The 23,662-nt window shown below is 37.8% G+C and overlaps 1 protein-coding gene across 1 annotated transcript in view; it reads left to right on the top strand.

Annotated features, from left to right (window-relative positions):
- The window catches only part of TGM7 (transglutaminase 7), a 33,556-nt gene extending 23,177 nt beyond the window's left edge, over positions 1-10,379 (top strand). The window contains exons 9-13 of the mRNA XM_074236266.1: positions 604-846; positions 6,019-6,345; positions 7,907-8,067; positions 9,243-9,376; positions 10,167-10,379. Coding sequence (XP_074092367.1) covers positions 604-846; positions 6,019-6,345; positions 7,907-8,067; positions 9,243-9,376; positions 10,167-10,326 — 1,025 coding nt within the window. The 3' untranslated portion in view covers positions 10,327-10,379. The remainder of the gene's footprint in view (positions 1-603; positions 847-6,018; positions 6,346-7,906; positions 8,068-9,242; positions 9,377-10,166) is intronic.
- Positions 10,380-23,662: the final 13,283 nt, after the last annotated feature.

Genomic DNA, 23,662 nt, shown 5'->3' with positions numbered 1-23,662 from the left:
ATTACCACTACCAAAACCCACCATCTTTTCTTCTTTCCTCCCTTATTGGCAGCTGACAAGAAAAGTGAGGGAAGGAACTGAAGTGGAAGTTACTTGGTAGGGCTTGTAGGGGAAGATGTGTAAAAGTAAAAGATCATTTGGTTTAAAGTTTCGAAGTCACCCAGAACTTAGAATGCTGAAATGATTTGGCCATGTATTACATAGAAAGTGAAATGTATCATTGAACTTCAAGTCCACTCAACCACACAGTCTTTCTAATGATTCCCATTTATGTAGTATATACATAGTTCCTTATAGTTTATAAAATATTTTCCTCACTATAACAGTGTGAGGTAGATAGTATAAGTATTTCCCTCATTTTACAGATAGAAAAACAGAGGAAAGAGAGGTAAAGTGTGTGTCCAAGGCCAGAGCTAGGATACCTCTCTCTGACTTTGCCTCCATTACTGGGACCCCATTTGATCCCACTCTCAGTTTATCCTTCCAGTAGTGGTTCTTTGGAGGACATTTTCTTCCTACTCTTTCCTCCTATCATACTAACTCCTCCCAGATAGAAAGTATGGCAGCTTCCCTGTGTCTCTCCTCAATCTCAATCTTCCTTAGGCATATTCTGCTGTGGGCCAGCCTCTGTCCGAGCTGTCAGAGAAGGGGACATCCAACTAGCCTATGATACACCTTTCGTGTTTGCTGAAGTAAATGCCGATGAAGTGATCTGGCTCCAAAACTCTGGCCAAGAGAAAGAGATTCTTGCTCACAACACTAGAGCTATTGGGAAAAAGATAAGCACCAAAATGGTAGGCTCTGACACACGCCAGGATATCACCAACTTCTACAAGTACCCAGAAGGTATATGGGGGTCCTTGGGAATTGTGGGAGTGGGTCCTTTACGTTTTCAACTTTGAATCTCACTTATTTCTCTTACTTTATGCCATCCAACTTGGTAGTCATAATGGAATTCATTATATATACTTCATTCATGTAGGCACTGAGGTGACTCAGTGGATAGAATGCCAGGTCTGGAGTCAGGAAGTCCTGAGTTCAAATCCAGCCTCAGACATTTAGTAGTTGTATGTCTCTGGATAACTAACTCTGCCTCAATTTCTTCATCTGTCAAATGAGATAAACAGGGAAATAGCAAAATGCTCCAGTACCTTTACCAAGAAAATTCCAAATGGGATCACAAAGGGTGAGAGCCATGATATATAGGCATGCAGATATGCTGTTATTGTTGTTGTTCAGTTGTTTCAGTCATGCTGACTCTTCATGACCCCATTAGGGATTTTCTTGGCAAAGATGCTGGAGTAATTTACTGTTTCTTTTCCAGCTCATTTTTACAGATAAGGAACAAATAGCCCACAAAGCTAGAATGTGTCTGAGATTGGATTTGAACTCAGGAAGGTGAGTCTTCCTGATTCCAAGCCCAGTGCTCTAACCACTTGGCTGCCCATATATCTATCTATATGTATACATATATACATATATGCAACCCCTATGTATATACCTATGTAAAGATACTTATAGATACAGATACAGACAGTCTATAGAATAAATGAGTATCATTATCACCCCTTACTTTCCCAGGATAGTGTTGTCTTTAAAGTATTTTTTCTTTCTCTTCCTTTTTCAGTCTGGCCTTGCTAATATAACAATATAACAATATAAACAGCTAAAGTGCTATTAAAGAGTCCTCAGGTATCTTCTTCAAGATCAACCTAATATGCTATGGAAGTTAGTGGGGGAGGTACCTGGAGCATGGGAGAAAAGGAGCAGCTGTTAGTGTCAATTTAGAGTCAATGTAGGGAAAGTAGGGGATTATGTTTTATGTCCATTTATTCTGTAGACTATATCTATATTAATTATAAGTATATTTCTATAGATATACCTATATAGGTATATACATATAAATGTGTGTATGTATGAAATGTAAATATGTATGTATATACACCTGTACCTATGGGCCTCAAGGTGGATAAAACATATTCTGCCAACTTTTGTTCTGGAAATAGACTTTGCATAAATTTGTAGCTCTAACTTCTTTAAATCTCAGGTAATGCTCAATTTGAGAATTGTCAGTTCATTCTATAATTTCTTTCATATTAGCTAATGAGTATACTTGGAAAAGAAAATAGCAAACCACTTAAGTATCTCTGTCAAGAAAACCCCACATGGGGTCACAAAGAGTCAGACATAACTGAAGTGACTGAATAAGGAGCAGAATAGGCCTATGTTTAACCAGTTAGGGCCTGCCCCTTTCAAGAAAGGAAAATAATTAGGAGGAGAAGAGGAATAACTATTTATAAAGCTCTTAGTAAGTGTCAGGCACTTTTATATTGCTTTTATACAAATCATTTCATTTGGTCCTCACAGCAGTCCTGGGAGGTAGTCACTATTATTATTTTCATTTTATAGTTCAGGAAACTGAGGCAGAGAGAGATTAATCGAATTTCCCATGGTCACACAGCTATAAGTGTCTGAGATCAAATTTGAACCCAGGTCTTCCTCACTCCATTCTATCTGCTGCATCACTTAGCTGCTTCTAAGAGTCTTTAGAAAAGTCATCATGAGGCTACATTTACTAAGATCATACATTTAGAGCTGGAAGGAACCTTAAAGGGTCATCCAGAGCAATCCTCTTTTTTTACAGATAGGTAAACGGAGGCTAAAGACAATTAAGTGACCTGCACAAGGTCAGACAGCTAAGAAAGTGTCTAAGGTGGGATTTGAACCTAGGACTTTCCAACTCCAGGTATAACACTCTATACTCTACTCCCTATAGCCTTTCAATATTGTTTTGCTCTACATCCATACATGATATAAACTCAGTATTTAGATATACCTCACAGAACCACCTTCATAGATAGGAATCCTTGTGCCTAGAAATCTAATAGAGAGCGAATTCAATTAACTTCAGAAGAAGTAACGGTACAGAGGATGGACTCACTGTAAATTAAGTTGCACCAGGGAAAGGATGAGCCATGAAGAAATGCACTATCATTATGGGACCCTGGAAGTGGTCTAGCCCTAGGATTAAGTAGTTAAGCACTGAAACGGTGATAACCAGATGAGAGTTGCAAAGCAAGTTCTAAGAATAGTGATCCCCACAGGGAGAAAGTATACTCTTCCCTTCTAATATTAGGGTTCTGGGGTACAGCCCCATTATCCCATAGTTTATTATTAGCCTATATCAAATCACTATATTAGCTCTACAATATATCAAATGCCTTTCATTTGAAAATAGCCCACTAATAATAAGAAGAAGATAGGAGGGGGAACTTGGTAAAAAGAGAATAGGGACCTCCTATTAAATACTAAAAAATAAAAGACATGTTGGGGTTTGAAAACTAGAAATGGAATTTTGGGAGGGGAAGGATAGAATTGGAATAATAGGATTTCTACACAAGGAATTCTATGTGAAGCAATTTATGTTTATAATTTGTAATATAACTATTTATAATGATAATTATTGTATTTATTATATAGTATATAGTATAACCTTTTATAGTATAATGATTTATATTATTATATAGAATTATTTTATATAAATGTATCACATAATTATGAGTATATTTATAATCATAATAAAATAATTCTATTTAACATATTGTCATAATATGTTATAATAATATATAATTTATACTATAAAATTTATGGTAATTATTCTATTTACATATATTTTATATAATATATTAATTGTTATATTATAATTATGTTTATTTATAACTTTATAACTTTTCACCAGATCTATATATAGGGATTTTCCAGTGAAGAATTTCATTTATCAATAAAGATGAGTACCTTTTCTGCATTTCAGTCTTTGAGGGATTTGCCTGGGGGCTGACAGACCAAAATTGAAGGTCATTCAACCCATATCTCATAGGAACTCCCTAGTAGTTCAAGATTCTTCCCTCTTACTTTCTTCTCTTCCACCAGACTCTAAACTACCACTAGGCTGAATTTACAGGCCTAGGGAGGAGCTCAACTTGTGTTAGCTCTAAGCAGTATGCCTCAGGAGTAGGGGAAAAAAGAAAAAGGGGAAGAGTGAGCTAAGCAATCCTTCCTTACCTGGTTCCTTTGTCTGGTATTTTTTTGCAGAATCAGTATGAATCTACTACATTTTTTAATATATTGGGGAAAACAGTTATTACTTTATATACTGTTTTATCTGCTTCCCTGAAATTTTGATGATGTCTTCTTATTATCAGTTTTTTTCACATAGTTATTAATCATTTCTTAGGCCTGATCTTTGACCCATTCATTACTTAGGATTTTTTAGAAAACTAAATCTCCTTTTAGGGCTATTTTCCCCTTGTATTGCTAGAATTGATCTACTGGCATTACTAGTGCCAGTTGGAAATTTATAGTATATCAAGCTTCCTTCTATCAGATTATAGGCTTGTATAAAATCAATTTTTGAGATAAAATATAACTAAGAGGAAATCATAGACCCCATGGCTTTAGTTTGATTAGTTTGCTTTCTTTGGAGGGAGAATAATGGCAATGCAAAAAGAATAAATGTATCAATCTAGGAAATGAGTAGAATTAAAGATTTTGCAAGATTTCCTTAGATTAAAATCAGCTATTTTGTAGCTAATACATAGACTGTTTGTAGATACATAGACTGTTTACATTTTCTTTTTGTTTTAAATGGAACATCTACAGATATTTCATATAGATAGATTCACTTTTCTCTCCCTTGTTTTTATTTTTTTCTTTTTGAATATGCATTCAGAAAAATTAGAAAGCCAATAAATAAAGCCAAATTAAGAACAAAAGAGGAAATCATCAAGATTAGAGAGAAATAGATTTTTAAATGCTCACAAAAAGGCTACAACAAATTATTTTTAAAAATCATTCCTTAGGGGCACCTTAGGTGGCTTGGAGTCAGGAGGATCATAGTTCAAATGTGGCCTCAGACACTTAATAATTGCCTAGCTCTGTGACCTTAGGCAAGTCATTTAATCCCACTGCTTTAAATAAAAATTTAAAAAATCATTCCTTGTAATTAAATTTAGATTTATACCAGGGATACAGGAAAGTTCTAATATTAAGAAAATAATGATCATAATCATTAAAAATTGAATCAATATGGCATTTTGAATGCCCATTAGGATGCACACGATTTTTAGCTATCTATGTAAAATTCAACCTGCACCTTTACATTTTACCATCTCAAAATTGTTGAAAATACTAGAGGCTACAATGACATTTTTCAACTATCATGGTAACCTAAGATGTAGAGTTTGTTAAGCCATGGATTATCTGTCACTCAGAAGATGGCTTAAAGTCAAAGAAGGCAACTGCTGGTTAATAGAGGTTAAGTCTGAGTGAATGAGCCCAGGGAAGAAGAGATGGAGTCAAGAGTGTATTGGAGCCAGCCCTTTTCAATCTCTCATAGTATTTTAGTGTGAACATTTATACCTTAGAAATCAACCAATTCTATAAATCAGGGCTTGATTTATTGTGTTTTTTAATGATTTAATATTTTATTTTCTTCTCCAATTACATACAAAAACATTTTAACATTTGTTTTTTGTTTTGTTTGCTTTTAAATTTTGAACCCCAAATTTTCTTCCTCCTCCTCATCCCTCACTCCTCTCATTGAGAAGGAAAGCAATTTCATATAGCTTATATATGTGCAGTCATGCAAAACATTTCTTCAATAGCTATCCAGAACTAAGAAAGTGATAAAGAAAATGTTAATTGCAGAATAAACTTGAAAGTATGTCAAGCATATTGCTGTTTTTGTTTATTTATTTTTTGTTTTCTAGAGAGATGGTTGTTAAACACTGACCAGCACCCAATGGTCTGAAGTTCCCAAATTCTGAGATGGGGAGCCTGTTGAGAGGATTGGGCATTTATGTTCAATTTTAAGAGGCTGCTGGGGTTTCAGATAATTTCAGAGACAGGAGGGAAGGAGGAGAGGTTCTAGGGTTCTTTAATAGGCAGGGGAGAACCTGAACTGGTGGGTCCTTAGCAAAATTTCCACCAGCATCTTTCTCTTCTCCTTTTTCCCTACAGGATCTGCAGAGGAACGGTCTGTGTTCATGAAGGCTTCTCGGATATTGCTGGGTTCCACTGGATCTTCTTACCCCTACGTAGAAAGGATGCGGACAGCCTGGTTCCAGCAAAAACCTGTCTATCTGCAGCTCAAACTGGCCAGGACCCCTGAGTGGGGCCAGGACTTAGCATTTTTGTTGAGGGCCAGGAGACTTCAGGGCTCAGAGACGGGAATAAAACAGCTCCTGCTGCATGTGTGGCTTAATGCCCAAGCCATACTCCATGGGGGCAATGCCCAGGCCTCTCTCTGGAGGGACCAGTTGAGCTTCAGCCTGGTCCAGGGGGAGGGTGAGTATGAGGAGAGACCCCAGGAAGGGTCCACTTGCTGTGGATTAGAAGGGCCTGAGAGGTAGAGGCTGCCCAGGGGAAAAAACTAAGAGTGTTTGCCTTAGAAGGTTGAACCCAGATATACATGGGGTGCCTTAGAGCCATAGAAGAATGGGTGACATATAGAGACTTGTACAAGGTATTTGAATCACAGGTCCAGGATCTATAGAATGACTTTCTGACATACCCCCAGCAATGTGATGGAGCAGCCAATACATCTCACTCCTTCTTGGGTTTCCTGAAGAGAGTTTAGTTTCTGAGGATAAGTTTAGTTTCTGTTCTCTACCCTGATTTGATACCTCTACAATATTGGATTCAGTTTCTAGATTCAGTGATATAGGAAGGACAGTAATAGAATATCTTAAAGAGGGCAGACAAGATGTTGTTGTTGTTGTTGTTGTTGTCATTGTTAAGTCATTTCAGTTATGTCCAACTTTTTGTGACCCTGAATTGGTATTTTCTTGGCAAACATACTGCAATGGTTTGCCATTTTCCTTCTTTAGTTCATTTTACAGATAAGGAAACCGAGGCAAACAGGATTAAATGACTTAACCAGGTTACACAGCTGATCTGAGACCATATTTGAACTCAAGTCTTCCTGACTCCAGGTCAAGTACTTCTACCCATTGTGCCACCTACCTGTCCATGATGCTGTCTATGCCATATGAGGATTAGCCGTAGGAACTAGGGATATTTGCTTGGAGAAAAGAAAACTCAGGTGCATGATAGTGATGTTCAAGTATTTTATGGGCTATTATGGGAAAGAAAGATGATTTCAGGGAGTAAAACCAGGAATATGGAAGTTCAAATAGGCAAATTAAGGCTTGACATCAAGAAAAATGTCTTAACCATTAGAGCTATCAAAAAAAGTGGAATCATGAGGCGTCTAGGTGGTGCAGTGGATAGAGCATTGGCCCTGGAGTCAAGAGTACCTGGGTTCAAATCTGGTCTCAGACACTTAATAATTACCTAGCTGTGTGGCCTTGGGCAAGCCACTTAACCCCATTTGCCTTGCAAAAACCTAAAAAAAAAACGTGGAATCAGTTGCTTTGGGAGGTTGAGGGACCCTCTTCATTGGAAATCTTCTGGGAGAAGCTGGATGATCATTTACTTGGCAATAATGGGCATTCTTTTCAAGTACTGGTCAGATTGGATAGCCACTAAGGTCCCTTTTAAAGCCAAAAATTCTGTATTTCTAGGATTCTGGTCTATACATGCCAACATGTAGTATGTGATTGCCAGGATACATGTGGTATGCATGCATATATTATGAGATATGCTTAAAACACACATAACCTATTTTATTCATTTATTCAATAAATATTTATTAAGTGCCTATGATGTGAAACATACAACTAACAGAGAATAAATCAGACATGGTTCTTGCCCTTGGCATGTTTATATTCTGGTAACTACATATTATAGCCAACTCAAGGAGAGAAACAAAGCTATTTCATGCTGAGACATACACTCTAAAGTCTCATTGATTTTCCTCAGCTATGGCTTTTGGGTTTCTATATAGAGAAAGAATTGCCAATAACCCTGCCCTTCAGTCACTACAAGAACAAGATAAGTGATGAAAAAGTAATCCGCCTGTCAGGGGTTGTGGAAATCGAACAGACGAGGAGGAAGCTGCTGGTGATCAAAGACATCTCCCTAGAGCTTCCCCACCTGACCATTGAGGTGAGGTTCAGAGCCAGGAAGGACGGATCTTGGGCCAAAACAGGAATCCCGCCTTCCTCATGTACATTACTTTTTATGGAAATGTTTTTCCTCTCTTTCCCCAAAATACCCTTCTTTTCCTCCTTCTTTCTTGCCAATTCATGCTGTCCATTCCACAAGACTGTCTAATTCATCTTTGTGTATTAAACTTGGCTCTTCTCTTAGTAAATCATTCAACATGTCAACTCCCCACTTTCTCCGAGCTCATACATAGGTTTGTATGGTTTCCCAGCACTTTAAATCATTTGACCGCCCTGAAGCAATTTCTACCTTGGCATAAATAGGTGACCAGGCCAAATGATGCCAACCAACATGATTAGAGGAACAGATGGCAGAGTTCTCAACACTGACACAAGTCTGATGCCAAGACCATTAAGCAACAACCACAGAACCCTTGTTACCATGAAATATTGATTATAGTACAAATAATACTCACTTCTAGTCAGCAATTCATTTGGAATTTTGTGGATGATTTATATATTGACTCTATATTCCAAAACATTCTTTAATGTTTCAAATCTGATTCTGAACCATCTACACACAACAGAGGCCTCGATTTACCATTTCAGTCTAAGAGGCCACTTAATCGGCATCCACCCAATTATGGATGGAAAGGAGAAATCCCAGATTTTCAGATTAAGTCAGAGTATAACCAAAACACAGTTTGGGATAATTGACCCTACTGGTCAGAGCATGGCATAGATGACACTAAAGGAGTCAACTGGAACTGTATATAGGTGGGTTAGTTTCACAAATAGCATAGCAAAAGTTAATTCTATACCTAATTTCAGCTCTTTTTGGATATGTATTGTGGATCATGAAAAAGACTGAGAGTAAAGGACTGGATGAGTCTGTACAAACTCATCCTCACTACTGGAAAAATAACTAGAAGCACATGTCCTATTAGTGGTGGGTTCATAGCATTATTTTTATACCCCCAAAATAGTACATTTGTTTACTCTTAATACAAAACAGGTTCACTCAGTTTTTTATTGTCCCTCAAGTCAATATTTACTCTTCTAAACAACAGGGCCTGGATGGTACAAAGTGTATAAGTGAGGAGTGGTGGATGGACATTATAAGATTTGAAAAAAAGAGATAATGGCCACAAACATTTCCAAATTTTCCTTCTATAGGTTTTTGGACGTGCAGTGGTGGACAAGAAACTAAAAGTCTCCATCAGCTTCACCAATTCTCAGGATGAACCCCTTCATGACTGCATATTGATGCTGGAAGGGAGTGGCTTGATTGAAGGACAGGTGACAACTAAGTAAGTAAAGCTGGGTTATGAGTCAGTGGATCTTTTTTGAGAGGCATTGGATTAAAGGGGGAAAACACTTAATCATTCAATAAACATTTATTAAGTATCATGTGCCAGACATTGTGTTAAATACTGGGGACACACAAAGAGGCAAAAGACAACCCCTTCCCTCAAAGAGCTTACAAATTTAATGGCTCCTGTATTTGTGGTCAAAGGACCTGGGTTCAAACCCCAGCTTTTCTTTTTATTAGTCATAGGACCTCAATGCACTTCACTTTCCTCAAGTGTAAAAAAGGAGCAGCAGTTTGGTGGTCCCTAGGAATTCTGCCAGATTGAAATCTTAGGATCTTTCCTGGGGTTCCCTACTGGGATTTTTCTCCCTCTTAAATGAAGAAAGAATTTTGGTATTTGTCTTCTTTCTGGAATGATCCTCTCTTCACTGTTTTGTTTTCAATCTCAGCATCTGAGAATGTAAATAGACCTCAAGTGGAGCTGATGGCATTATCTTATCCTGGAAGAGGGAGACATGCCATGCTTGTCTAATCAGGAGGAGGGTGAAAAAAGAGAGGAAATTAAATCAAGTCAACACCCATTTTTCAGGTGTTTTCTATGTATCATTTAAGTGAGGAGGATTTTAAAAAAGGCAAAAATAGTCCCTGTCCTCTATATACATACATATATATGTAGGAAGCTATATAGAGAGTAAATAGGAAGTAATCCCAGGGAAGCACTAGTAATGAGGAGTACTATTTTTTAAAGACACTGACTGGTGGTCTCTGCTTCCTTTTCTGATTTTTAGTTTGGGCACCCTACAGTCTGGAGATACCATTCATGCTGAGATAGACCTACTGCCCACCAAAGAGGGATTCAGGCAACTTCAAGTGCTGGTCAGTTGCAAGGAGGTCAAGGAGATCAAAGGCTACAAAGACATCTTTGTGGCCTCAGCCAGCTCACCTTGAACCATCTTCTCATCTGGGTACCTTTTGTCTGTTCCCACCAGCCCCACCCTGCCTTTTCTCTCCTCTCTTTTCTCAGACTTGGAATGAGATTCCTGCTAGATACTCTGCCCCTTTGGGAGTGGGCAATAAAGACTTATTTATTTTCATCCAAATGTTTTCCCTGTGTGCTGATGACTCGCCTGTTGCTATTGGCTGATTAGTTAGGGGCCATTGCCAACCTCCTCACCTGCCCCTCCCTTCTCATCTCTTAATCATTCAAAGGTCCCAGCAGGAAGAAAAAAAAACAATATGGAAAAACCAATCACTTCCTCCTCAGTTCCTTCACTCTTCACCCACATTGCCCAAAGAAGAATAATTTCTTTAAAATCTTCCTTTCTGCCTCCTTCTGGGAGATAAAAATCTGTCTTGTTTCAGTTTAATTCAACTCAAACTCTAGTCTAGAACAAAGTCCTTTCAGGTCAGGCACACAGCCCAGGGCTGTGGTATCTAGTCCTGGCCTCTGCCTTCCCAGTGGAGCTGGTGCCCCTGGGTTGCTATGAGTCCACAGGTGCTCGGCAGAAGAATTTGGCTATGGACAGGTAGGGGCGTATTCTCTTTCAGAACTTGGCAAAGGAATTAGATGGAAGAGAAAACTCTGAAGATAGATAGAGGTGATAGGGATGATTAGGGATAGAGAGAAACTTTGGTTGTTTTATTCACCAACTCAAGATGGCTTAGGGGATAAAGTTCTGGCCTCTGGGCAAACAGGTCTTGTCTCTGACACATACTGACCCTGCGCAAATATCACTCTAAAGCATCTCTCTAAAATCTGAAGATTCACCCTGCATTTTTAAGGGAGTTTTATCATCTGTGTTTCCTATTTCACTGAAATTGGTCTAGTCCCTACTCTATCAATTCTTTTATCCCTGTAGCCTTCACTTTTCTCTCCCTGTCCCCATTTCTTTCTCTGTAATTGAAAAAAAGATGTGGTAGTAGTGTTAGAGATGGCACTCTGGGTTCCTGTGCTTAGATCCCAGCTTTGTCACCTTTGAGACATTGCCATTTAACTAACTTCTTTGGGTTTCAAATTCCACATCTAAAAAAATGAGAGTATTGGACTGAATGATCTTTAAGGTTCAAAGCCAGTCCTGTACTTCCTGATCAGCTCATTTTTCTTCCTTTCTGTTCTCTTCCATCATTTCATTGATATTATCCTGACCCTTTTCCTCCTTGTGTTTTTACATCTCCATTTTTCTATATATTCTTTCCTTTCCCTACTCTTCTTTAATCCTGTCATCAGTCTATACTTTTCTTTTTGCTCATTTCTTGTTTGTCTGCATTTTCTACATTTTTCTATATTTCCAGTTCCCCCATCACTTTTTACCTTTTAAATAATTCCTCCCTCTCTACAGCTTCTTTTGTTTCCTGTTCTTCTCTCCCTCTGTCATCAGTTCCTGTTGCTCCCTTAGCTGCTGGCCATCCTGTGTCATTGCTCTTGGCAGACAGTGAGCAGGAGGAACCAGCACACCCAGTACATTTCACCCAGTGAACTGGGCACACCTGTCTCCATTAAGAATGTACTTTGCATTTCTGTAAGATTAAGTCACAGCTTTATGTACCTCAAGGTTGGCTAACCTCTAAAGTCATCTTTACATTTTAGGGAAATTTGAAACTTAGCTTTGACTCCAAAGGACTGGATCCCCTCAATAGTTTGTTTACTTCCCCTATCTCTGTCCAGGTCACACAAAACTGTCACTCAGGTAATTCCTCCTACCAATGCAGACCATAATTAAAAATGTATTTTACATAATTATAACTGTATAAAGTATAAGAGACATTAGAAAAGATAAAGAAATAGTTAAAAAAGAATGGAAGATCAAGATTAGAATTTTACAAACCCATCTTAAAAAACTGTGGAGAATAGATATTAGTATTTTAAAAAAACTTGTGGGTAAAATTAGATAGATGAATACCAAAAAAAGTTTAGAACTTTATAAAATACAATAAAATATACCTTCACCAATGATCTAAATGTAAAAAATTCAGAGGAAAATTGGAAGAGAAATAAATATTCTGCCGTTTCTTTTTTCTATCAATATGGAAAGACAATTGTTTTCTTTACTGAATTTTTTTTTAGTTTTTTTTTTTTTGCAAGGCAAACGGGGTTAAGTGGCTTGCCCAAGGCCATACAGCTAGGTAATTATTAAGTGTCTGAGACCGGATTTGAACCCAGAGGTACGCCTGACTCCAGGGCTGGTGCTTTATCCACTACACCACCTAGCCACCCCCTCTTTAATGAATTTTTAAATGGAACTACCTACCTGGAATGATCTCTCTCCTTTCTATAGCTGAACCCAAAGAGCAAGATGGAGATGAGAATTTGATAAATTTGGAGATCTTTATTTCCCGGGGATGAAGAGTACCCAAATCAGACTGTCCCTGAGTGTTCAAGGGATAGGGTTTTTATAGTGTTTTAAGGGGGAGAGGGATACTGAGAGCAAGTAGGATACAGGAGCAAAGACAGCAGTTAGATATATTTTCTTGTCATACTACTACAAACATATATAAACATATGCTTCAGTATAGATAGAGTGGGAAAGGGTCAAGGTCTTTGTGTTATGTCTGAACATATTTCCTGAGACAGAAGGAGTCACATATTCACAGGTTTCCCACAGGTTTGAGGGAGTGAAATTTACTGCCTTATGGTTCCAGGCGTGTCTGGGGAAGGGGAGGTAGTCCTGGGAGGAAACAGGAATTTTTATAGATACAGTAAGATAATTAGGCTAATAAGGGTGCTTTCTGAATCTTAGCCAAATTTATGGTATATCTGTGACCCCCAGGGTCAAGCATTTGGGTCCTGTCAGACTACTTTCAGACCCAAAGGCACCCAATCAAAGTTATATTTCTGAGGCATTTCTTGGGGCCCAGAAAGATGTCAGGGACCCCTTCATATACAAGAATTTCACAAACATTGATATTGTACTTCACTATCACCTTAGAATTTCTCCCTTTCTTCAAGAGGCAGGTCAAGCATTATTTTCTGTATGAAGCCTTTCCTGATTCACACAACTACTAGTACCCCTCCTCACAAACTATCTTGTATTTAATTACTTTGAATATTTATATATGTTATATCTATGGGTTTTATAGTTATGCTGCATATGTATTATAATACAACTAATATGTGTATTCATTGTTTCCCAAAATAGAATGTAAACTCTTTAAGAGGAAGGTTTGTCTCTTTCACTGTATTTGTATCCCCAGTCTCTTGTATAGTGACACTGGTACATACTGTCTGTTTAATAAGTATTTATGAATTGAGCAATTGAGAAAAGTATTGGAGACAAATTAATGGGTTTTATATACGATAAAATAATTTTTGCAACAAAACATGATACTTCTAAAGTTAAAAAAAAGAAACCACTGGAAAAGAATATTTATAGCAAATACTTCCGACAAAGGTAAATGACCCAGAATTTATAAGTAATTGATAAAAAAAAACTATAAAAGAAATACACATTCTACAGTGAAACTATGGTCAAAGGTCAAAAACAATTTTTAAAAGGAGGGAATATTAATTTTTGATATCTGAGATACCAAATTTCCTTTATGATCAGAGAAATGTACATCATGAAATAATTGATATTACCTTAAGTTGTCAAAATTAGCAAAGAAATTATAATATTGGCATGTCATTGGGAACATAGGTATTCTTCTTTATTATTAAAGGAACTAAAGACAGACAAACTTTTTGGAGAATAATTGAGCAATATACCATGAGAGTTGCAAAAGTAAATATACCTTTTTATTGTTAAAGACAGGCAAAACTTTTTGGAGAACAATTGAGCAATATGTAATGAGGGTTACAAAGTTCAATATACTTTTTGACCCAGAGATTCTATTGCTAGGATTATATTTTATTAATATCATCAAAAAGGAAAAAAGGAATTGTTAGTACAAAAATATTCATAGCAAGTTTATTTACAAGAAAAAAATTTAAACCCTCATATGTCAGATGAATGAATAAATCATGGTATCTGAAAATGACATACATCAACATGTATTGAGGATATAGAAGGAGAGAAAGCCTATGAAGAATTTGATAGGATCTAAATTAAATGAACATGTACTTTAATACTCAGTGACTTCAATGAAAAGTGGACAATAGAGGATGGTGAAAAATATTGGAAAATTTGTTTCAAGATTAATAATGGGGCAGCTAGATGGCGTAGTGGATACAGCACCGGCTTTGGAGTCAGGAGTACCTGGGTTCAAATCCAGTCTCAGACACTTAATAATTACCTAGCTATGTGGCCTTGGGCAAGCCACTTAACCCTATTTGCCTTGCAAAAACCTAAAAAAATAAAAAATAAAAAATAAAAAAGATTAAGAATAAAAGGGGGAGAGCTAGGTGGTGTAGTGGATAAAGCACTGGCCCTGGAGTCAGGAATACCTGGGTTCAAATACGGTCTCAGACACTTAATAATTACCTAGCTGTGTGGCCTTGGGCAAGCCACTTAACCCCGTTTACCTTGCAAAAACCTAAAAAAAAAAAAAAAAGAATAAAAGGGGCAGCTAGGTGGCGCAATGGATAGAGCACCGGCCTTGGAGTCAGGAGCACCTGGGTTCAAATCTGACCTCAGACACTTAATAATTACCTAGTTGTGTGGCCTCGGGCAAGTCACTTAACCCCATTGCCTTGAAAAATCTAAAAAAAAAAGAATAAAAGAAACCAAAAGCTTTTGACTACACAAAAATCTCATCCCTATGTATGTCATAAATATTTTTTCAAAAGTGTGGAAGACACAACAATAGGAAGCACCAAATTATATCACTAAAAAATGAAGTGGATCATACCATAACTGATGTGGCATTCATGTTCAAATCAGGTATTTGGTGAATAGGTTATTAATTTGTTAAGAAAGCATTTTATCAAGATCAATGCTAAATTTGGGTGAATCAAAATGAGACATATGATATGAAATTAGAATAACTCCAATCTGACCTATTTTAATAAGCTATACTTATTCACTTTAAGTCTATAAGACTATTCTTAGTCACTTCAAGTCACCTCTCTTCCTCCCAGCTTCCCTGGACTACTTTCCTCATCTGTAAAATAAGAGTATCAAATGACTTCTGAGGCCTTCTAGCTCTAAATACATGATTATATTGTCTGTGATCCCCTAAATGTTACAATGAAGAGGCCAGAAGAAAAATGACCCACATTTATCTCCCTGTCATGTGCAGTAGACTTTGTTTGTAGTTGTTCAATATGACCCCTTTTGGGATTTTCTTGGCAAAGATACTGGAATGGTTTGCCATTTCCTTCTCCAAATCATTTTACAGAAGAGGAAACTGAGGCAAAGAGGGTTCAGTGACCTGTCCAGGATTACACAACTGGTAAGTGTCTGAGACCAGATTTGATTCAGAAAGTTGAGTTTCCTATTCCCAGGGCCAGTGCTCTATTTTGAACTTGTTTACTAGACCTGAAGGTCATATTTTCTTCAGTTATTATTTTTCCAGTTGACTTATTGGCTTATGATCAAGGTCTTTGAGTTTTCTTCTTCCCTGAAATCTTCAGTCTTTTCTTTTCTTATAGCTCCCCAAATGCAGAATATCCTTTCCTAGTAAACTCAGCTCTGGCAGTTGAGTCTTTCCTCAGTACCAGCAATTCAGGGCTTTGCAGCGCTGGTGCTTCTGGGTTACAGCCCTAGTAAGCTTTTGCTCCTGAAGGACTGTGTCCAAGGCTATCACGGTCTGAATGATCCACAGTCTGAAACCATAGTTTCCAAGATACTGAAAAGAGAGAAAGGATTATAAGGGTGTATTTTACTATAAGCCTATATTGGATCATTAGGTCTGTTAGCAGACTAGTTGCCAGTAGCATGAGAGATGGAGAAGTGGTGCTGAATAAGTTCAGGGTCAGTACACATCAGTTCCTAGATTTGGTGGGGTTTTTAAACTTTCTTTTGGATTCTGGGTGACTTAGACTATGGATATAGCTCAAGTTGCTCTACCTTTGGCACATAATTCTGCTTTGGAGAGAGTTGATCCCCTTTGGAGGGGATCAGAGAAAATGTCTAGATCACCATCTTGTCACTCACAAGACCAAGGCAAAGCTTTCTTTAAATTGATTTTATCTCTACTGTTTCTTTCTGCTTTAACGTTGAAAGTACTCATGAAGAGTACTAGGAAATGGGCAAGAGAGCCAAAGGAGAAAGCAATGGGCTCCCTTGGGTCTGACTAAGATGCCAGGAAGTCTGCTTCAGTCTGGTACACATCCACAATTCTCAGGCCTGGGCTAGAACCAGAGGCCTCTGAAGTGGAAGGTGAACTCACATATTTGTGTGTTTGGCTCCATGGTGGATTTTAGGAAGAAGATTAAGAAGCCAGTCTCTAATAGACAAATGATCAAAAGATCTCAAAAGAATTGCAAATAATTAGCAGCCATATAAAAGAATGAAATTCACATAAAAAAACTACTTAAACAGATCGTGGTACATAAATGTGATGGAATATTACTGTGCTGTAAGAAAAGACAAATCTGGTAAGACTTGACAGGAACTGACATAAAGTGAAGTAAGCAGGCCCATGATAATAATAAACACAACTACTACAAAATGTAAATGGAAAGAACAAAAACAAAACAACTGAAACCAAATGGTACAAATTGATAAAGCATGACTCAAAAGGACATCAATAAAAATGTATATTAAAAAAACTAAAGTATTAAGAAAGGGAGAAACTTTGGGATGGGTCAAGTATTCATTTCCCATAGGACTTAGCAAATATATCCTCAGCTAAGTGAAGTCCTTATATTTCCTGTTGACTTATGTTCAAGGTCTTTGAATTATTTTCTTCCATGAAATCTTTAGTACTTTCAGTCTTTTCTTCTTCCTATAACTCCTCATTTGCAGAGTAACCTGGTAAAGAGTATGCTAGTAACCTAGGTCCCTAGAATTCCTTGCTAAAGTTTCCACTCATCTCACCTGGGCTAGCATCTATTAAGACCATCAAAGGCACCCTCCATTTCCCAGATTAATTGCTTGTCATGAGACTGACCAAAAAGTAAGACAAATGAAAGGAAGAATCAATTAACATGGCTTATTAGGCCCTTTGCCATCTTTCATTAAGCTCCTACATATACAAAACTATAATTATTTTCCTGGCTGGATGATTATGTTATATGTGCTCTTGTGGTTTCCATTTTTTTCTGTGCCAAGTTGAATCCTCTGCTCCTTATGAAAGTCAAACATGCATAGCCTCAAGGTGTTCCTTTTGGTCTTATTCTTTTCTTGGTCCAAATTTAGACTGGGTGTGACAGCCCCTTCCCCTCTCTTCTCAGTTCCCCAGGTTCCAGCTTTCTGTTTTCTACACCTGCAAGCCTATAGAGTCATCTTGTGCTCTATTTTCTAAGGCCAATTAAGGATAGGCAAAGTGATCACAACTCATCAGTCTCCAAAAAAGAAATTAGATGGATCATTTTGTTAGCAGACTCATCAAGTTGCCTCAATAGCAAGAATAGGCATGTACTTTAAATTGAGTTAAGGGCCCCTGGGAAATCATTGCAAAGAGTCAGTTATCCTTTATATAGGTCCATATATAAGGGGCCAAAGAGCTAGGAATATTAATAATAACAATAAAAATAAATGGCAACTAATGTTTATCTAGTGTTTCCTAAGTTCCAAGCACTTTACAATTGTTTCATTTGATCCTTACAACAACCCCAGAAGGTAAGTGCTATTATTTCTAGCTTACAAATGAGGACTTGCCCAGGATCACACAGCTATTAAGTATCTGATACTGAATTTGAACTCAGAACATAAAACTCAGGCCAAGTGCTCCCTCCACTGCACCATCTCATTGCCAAAATGTATTCAGAATCCAATGGAAAGACAACAAATCAAGATGTGATCAAGGAAATTGTATGAGGATCCTAACCCAAAGGTTCAGGAGGGATCATAAGTGCATATATTCAAAACTCACCCAAAGTCACACAGGCAGTAAACATTAGAGGTGAGACTTAAACCCAGATTTTCTGACCCCAGAACCAGGATCCTTGTTCCCTTGATCACTTCATCTTGTTGAAAGTGCAGGGCAGGCTGGGGCAGCTATGTATCACAGTGGATAGAGTACCAGCCCTAGAGTCAGGAGGACCTGAGTTCAAATGCGACCTCAGACAATAAGTGCCTAGCTGTGTGACCTTGGGCAAGTCACTTAACCCTGTTGCCTTAAATAAAATTTTAAAAAAAGTGCAAGGCAGTCATCAGTTGGGGAACGACTGAACACATCATGGTATGTAATTATGATGGAATGCTAGTCTGCTATAAGAAATGATGAGCAGGATGCTCTCAGAAAAACCTGGAAAGACTTCCATGAGTAGAATCAAAGTGAAATGTACTGTCAGCAAGATTGGAAGTTGATCAGCTGTAAATGACTTCACTTTACTCAGCAATACTGACCCAAGACAACTCTAAAGGACTTATGATAAAGAATATTATCCATCCCTAGAGAACTGATGGCACCTGAATATAGATTGAAACAGGATTTTTTTGCTTTATTTTTCTTGAGTTTTTTTGGGGGGTGCTATATTTTCTTTCACAATATAATTATTATCAAACTGTTTTGCATGACTACCCATTTTTTTCCTCAAGGCAATGGAGTTAAGGGACTCACCCAAGGCCACACAGTTAGGTAATTATTAAATGTTTGAGTCTGGATTTGAACTCAGGTCCTCCTGATTCCAGGGTTGGTGTTCTATCTACTGCCCCACCTAACTGCCCCTATGACTATACATTTTTAACCTATATCAAATTCCTTGCTTTCTCAATGAGAGGGATAGGGTGGGAAGAAGGGAGAGAATTTGGAACTTAAAGTTTTAAAAATGAATGCTAAAACTTGTTTATACATGTAACAAGGGAAAAATAAAGTAATAAAAAAAGAAAGTATAGGGTAGTAAGCCATTGTATCTGTGGAGGGGTGGCATTTGAGAAACTCCTTCCCATAGAGATTGTGACCCTAACCATTGGTACTTTGTTAAAAGGACATAATTCAGTACTTGATTATAATTCAATGAAGCTAGATAGTATAGTAGAAAGACTGCTGAACCTGGAGTCATCAGAACTGAGTTCAAATACAGCCTCAGACAATCATGTTATCCTGGGTAAGTGCCTTAATCTCTCTCAGCCTCAATTTCCCTATATGTAAAATGGGGAATGTAAAAAACCCACCTCCCATGACTGCTGTGAGGATAAAATGAAATTTTATCTGTAGAATGTTTTGCAAACCAAGGCTCTCTAGAAAGGTTATTATTATTCTTATTATTAATTGGTGATTGGAACTACTTCAATAGGAATTTACTGGGCTGGAGTTACTCACTCCTTGTAGCTATGCTTCAGTGACCAAAGTTGTCTCCAAGATGATTTGACTGGCTAGGACTCTTGAGAGGATATAGGCATTATCATGAAGTCATAGAAAGGGACTTAAGAGACCATGAAGTGACACTCTTAGTATTTAATAATAATGATGATGATGATGATGATGATGATAACTAGCACATGTATTTGTTTATACTACTTACTATGTGCTTACAATTATTCGATCCTCCCAGCAACCCTGAGAGATTGGTGCTATTATTGTGCCCATTTTACAGATGAGGAAACTGAGGCAGAAGGCAGACAAGAGGTTAAGTGACTTACCCAGGGTCACCCAGCTAGTAAGTGTCTGAGACTTGATATGAACTCAAGTCTTCCTAGTACAGTACTTTATCCACTGTGCCACTTAGATGCTATAATAAACCCAGTAACTAGTCACCCTTGCTATAGGCCTGAAGATCTTAGGGAGGGGAAGCTATCACCTCTGGAATTAGCCATCCTTGTCAGAGGAACTATGCCTCTACTGGAATACTCTCCTTCTTTAGCCTTGCCTCCTGGCTTCCCTAACTTCCTTCAAGTCCCAGCTAAAATCCTACCTTCTACATTACAAGAAACCTTTACTTATCCCCCTTAATTCTAGTACCTTCCCACAGATGATTATCTCCAGTTTATCCTGTACATTACTTATGTGAACATAGCTTTTTGAAGTTTGTCTCTCTCATTAGACTGTAAGTTCCTTGAGATCAGGAATTATCTTTTTAGCTTTCTCTTTGTATCCCTAGCACTTAACACATTATTGACTGACTCTGTAATAATAATAATAATAATAATAATAATAATAATAATAATAATAATAATAATAATAATAATCTGTGATAGGAACTGAATTAATTGGTTGATTGGAACCAGAGACTATGGGATAGCCAAAGGCTCCCCACCTAAGCAATGACAGATCTGCTCTCCCTTGTGCAGGCTCTAATAATAATGTTTGTCCTTCATTTTCTTTTTTTAGGTTTTTTTTTGCAAGGCAAATGGGGTTAAGTGTCTGAGGCCGGATTTGAACTCAGGAAACTCCTGACTCCAGGGCCCGTGCTCTATCCACTGTGCCACCTAGCTGCCCTGTCCTTCATTTTCAAAGAAGATCTTAACATTTGGGAGGTAATACCATGACAAGCATGTGAATTGGAATCAGAGTGAGGGGGTGCAGTGCTAAGTCACCAGTCTCACTTTTTCCTCCAGATTCTGGGTCCAGTGGCCAAATACAGATCAGGAAGACTGAAGATGGTCCTGGATACAAGGAAATTGGGATTAAGTGGCTTGCCCAAGGCCACACAGCTAGGTAATTATTAATTGTCTGAGACTGGATTTGAACCCAGGTACTCCTGACTCCAAGGCTGGTGCTTTATCCACTACGCCACGTAGCTGCCCCTCTTTCCTCCACTGTTAACCCATTGTTAGGGGGCTAACTTAAAAGATAAACACTTGGGAGTTACCTATACTCACCCAGTGTCTCACCTCTCCAGGTAGGAGGAGAGTTCTGATAATGAACTTCCTCATTTCTGAGAGCAATAGAGTCTTGAGAATTTTCAAAGAAACATGGCAAAGATAGATGTGTCTGTCTATGTGGCTTAAGAGGTAGAAATGAACTTTTGGAGTCAATTAATCTGTATAAACTCAAATTTTGGGAAATGGGCATCTGGGCCACAAGTAATGCATGAACAAGCAATTCAACCTTTCACATGTGTTTAACCCTGCTATGATTAATTATGTAAAAATTCATACTCTTTTTATCAATGAACATATTATTTTTTCAGGGTTTTTTTTTTTTGGTAAGGCAATGGGGTTAAGTGACTTGCCCAAAGCCACACAGCTAGGTTATTATTAAGTGTCTGAGGCTGGATTTGAATTCAGGTACTCCTGACTCTGGGCAGGTGCTCTATCCACTGCACCACCTAGCTGCCCCTAAATGTACTATTAATAAATATTAATAGTAAAACTACTCTTTGAGGTGGGGAGGGTGGTTCATAACTTTTTTGGGATGTGAAAAGGAATCATCATACTAAAAAGGTAATGGGCAACTGTTACGTACTTTATTAATGAGGGCAGGTACATTTGGGGGTAGGGGGTGGTTCATGGGAGATCACATATAAGGGGTGAAAAAGAGGTTAGTCATTTTCAATAGAAAAAGCCTCTTGCAACATTGCATACGGTCAAATTGAAGGGGTGTTGGTTAGTGTTTTTCCCCTCTTATTCTTTATTATAAGGGATGTTTCTCTGTACAAGAGAGGGGAAAGAATCTCTCTCTCTCTCTCTCTCTCTCTCTCTCTCTCTCTCTCTCTCCCCCTCTCTCTCTAATCTATCTGCCTGCCTGCCTGTCTGTCTCTCCATATATCTATCTATCTAGGGCTAGATAACACAATGGATAGAGCACTGAACTTGGAGTCAAAAAGACCTGAATTCAAATCCAGCCTCAGATACTTCTTCGCAGTCGGTCCCTGGGCAAATCATTCAATCTGGTTTGTTTCAATTTCTTTGTCTATAAAATGAATTGAAGAAGAAAAAGGCATACCACTCCTGTATCTTTGTTAAGAAAACCCCAGAGGGGTAGCTAGGTGGCACAGTGAACAGAACACCGGCCCTGGAGTCAGGGGTACCTGATTTCAAATACTACCTCAGACACTTAATAATTGCCTAGTTGTGTGACCTTGAGCAAGTCACGTTGCCTTACCCCACCCCCCAAAAAACAAACTTAAAAAAAAGAAAACCCCAAATGGGATCAAGAAGAGTAAGATGTGACTGAAAAAACAACTCAGTAACAAAAACAACAGAAAAAAAAGATTCTTGCATTTATTTCTAGTAACATTGGTTGCTCATTTTTCTCTCTGAAGAGAGAGATAGGGTTGTTCTTTCTGTAAACACACCTAAAAATGGCTGGTCCTTGTTCTAAGGCCTACCTAAAAGTTATAACAGACAAGAATTCTAAAAAAGGCAATCACACTGGTAGACAAGTTTATATTTATGCAAACCAAGCTTTCCATTTTCCCACTCTGTCACCAATAATAATAATAATAATAGCCAACATTCATAAAATGCTTTAAGGTTTGCAGTTAAACTTTTCAATATTATCTCATTGATTTCTCATAACAACCCTGGGAAATCAATGTTATTTTACAGGTGAAGAAAATGATGCTATGAGAAATTCAGTGACTTGCTCAGGGTCATACAGTTTATAAGAGACAAGATTCAAATTTGGGTCTTCCTGAAGGGTGGAAATATAATTAAGAATTCTTGAACTCAGGGAAAATTCAGTTAAAGGTGAAAATTGGATTTACAAAGCATAGTAGATAGCTAGTCCCACTTTCCATTAGAGGATGTTTGAATTTCAATAGCACACTATTTAATTTCTACAATCAAATGATAGAAAGTAGATCCTTAATGCCAAGAGAATGACATATAAAATTTCCAGGTAATGGAAATATGTACTACTTCTCAAACATGCAAAGCATATACAGCACACTTCACTCCACCCTCCTTAAATCAACTTGAAGTACAAACTTAGAGGTCAGGACCCTGGGGCAAAGCTCTGATCACCCCACCCTAGTTATGACTCTGATTATAGTAATACTTATTAGCTATCCCCAATTATTTCTCAATATTTTCCAAAACTAGACCTGTGGAAAATTAAGAAGTAGGAAGCTTATCTCCTGGTGCTCCTATCCCTTAAGTTTTCTCTTCCCACACTCATTCTGACACCCCTGTTTCCAATGTCAGCTAATAATTAATTAGTAATTAAAAGTTTACAATTTTGTGGAGAAGGCAGTGACAGTACTGTTGCCTCCATTTTCTGAATGCAGAAACAGACTTAAGAGAGGTTAAATGATTTGACTGGGGTCACATAGCTAGGAAGAATTGAAGGTGAGATTAAAACCTGATCCTCAGGTTAGGGATATAATAGTGGTAATAATAATAACAATAACAACACT

Source organism: Macrotis lagotis, chromosome 4 (genome assembly GCF_037893015.1).
Source record: "Macrotis lagotis isolate mMagLag1 chromosome 4, bilby.v1.9.chrom.fasta, whole genome shotgun sequence".
Taxonomy (NCBI): Eukaryota; Metazoa; Chordata; class Mammalia; order Peramelemorphia; family Peramelidae; genus Macrotis; species Macrotis lagotis.
This window is presented reverse-complemented; position numbering and strand designations above follow the sequence as displayed.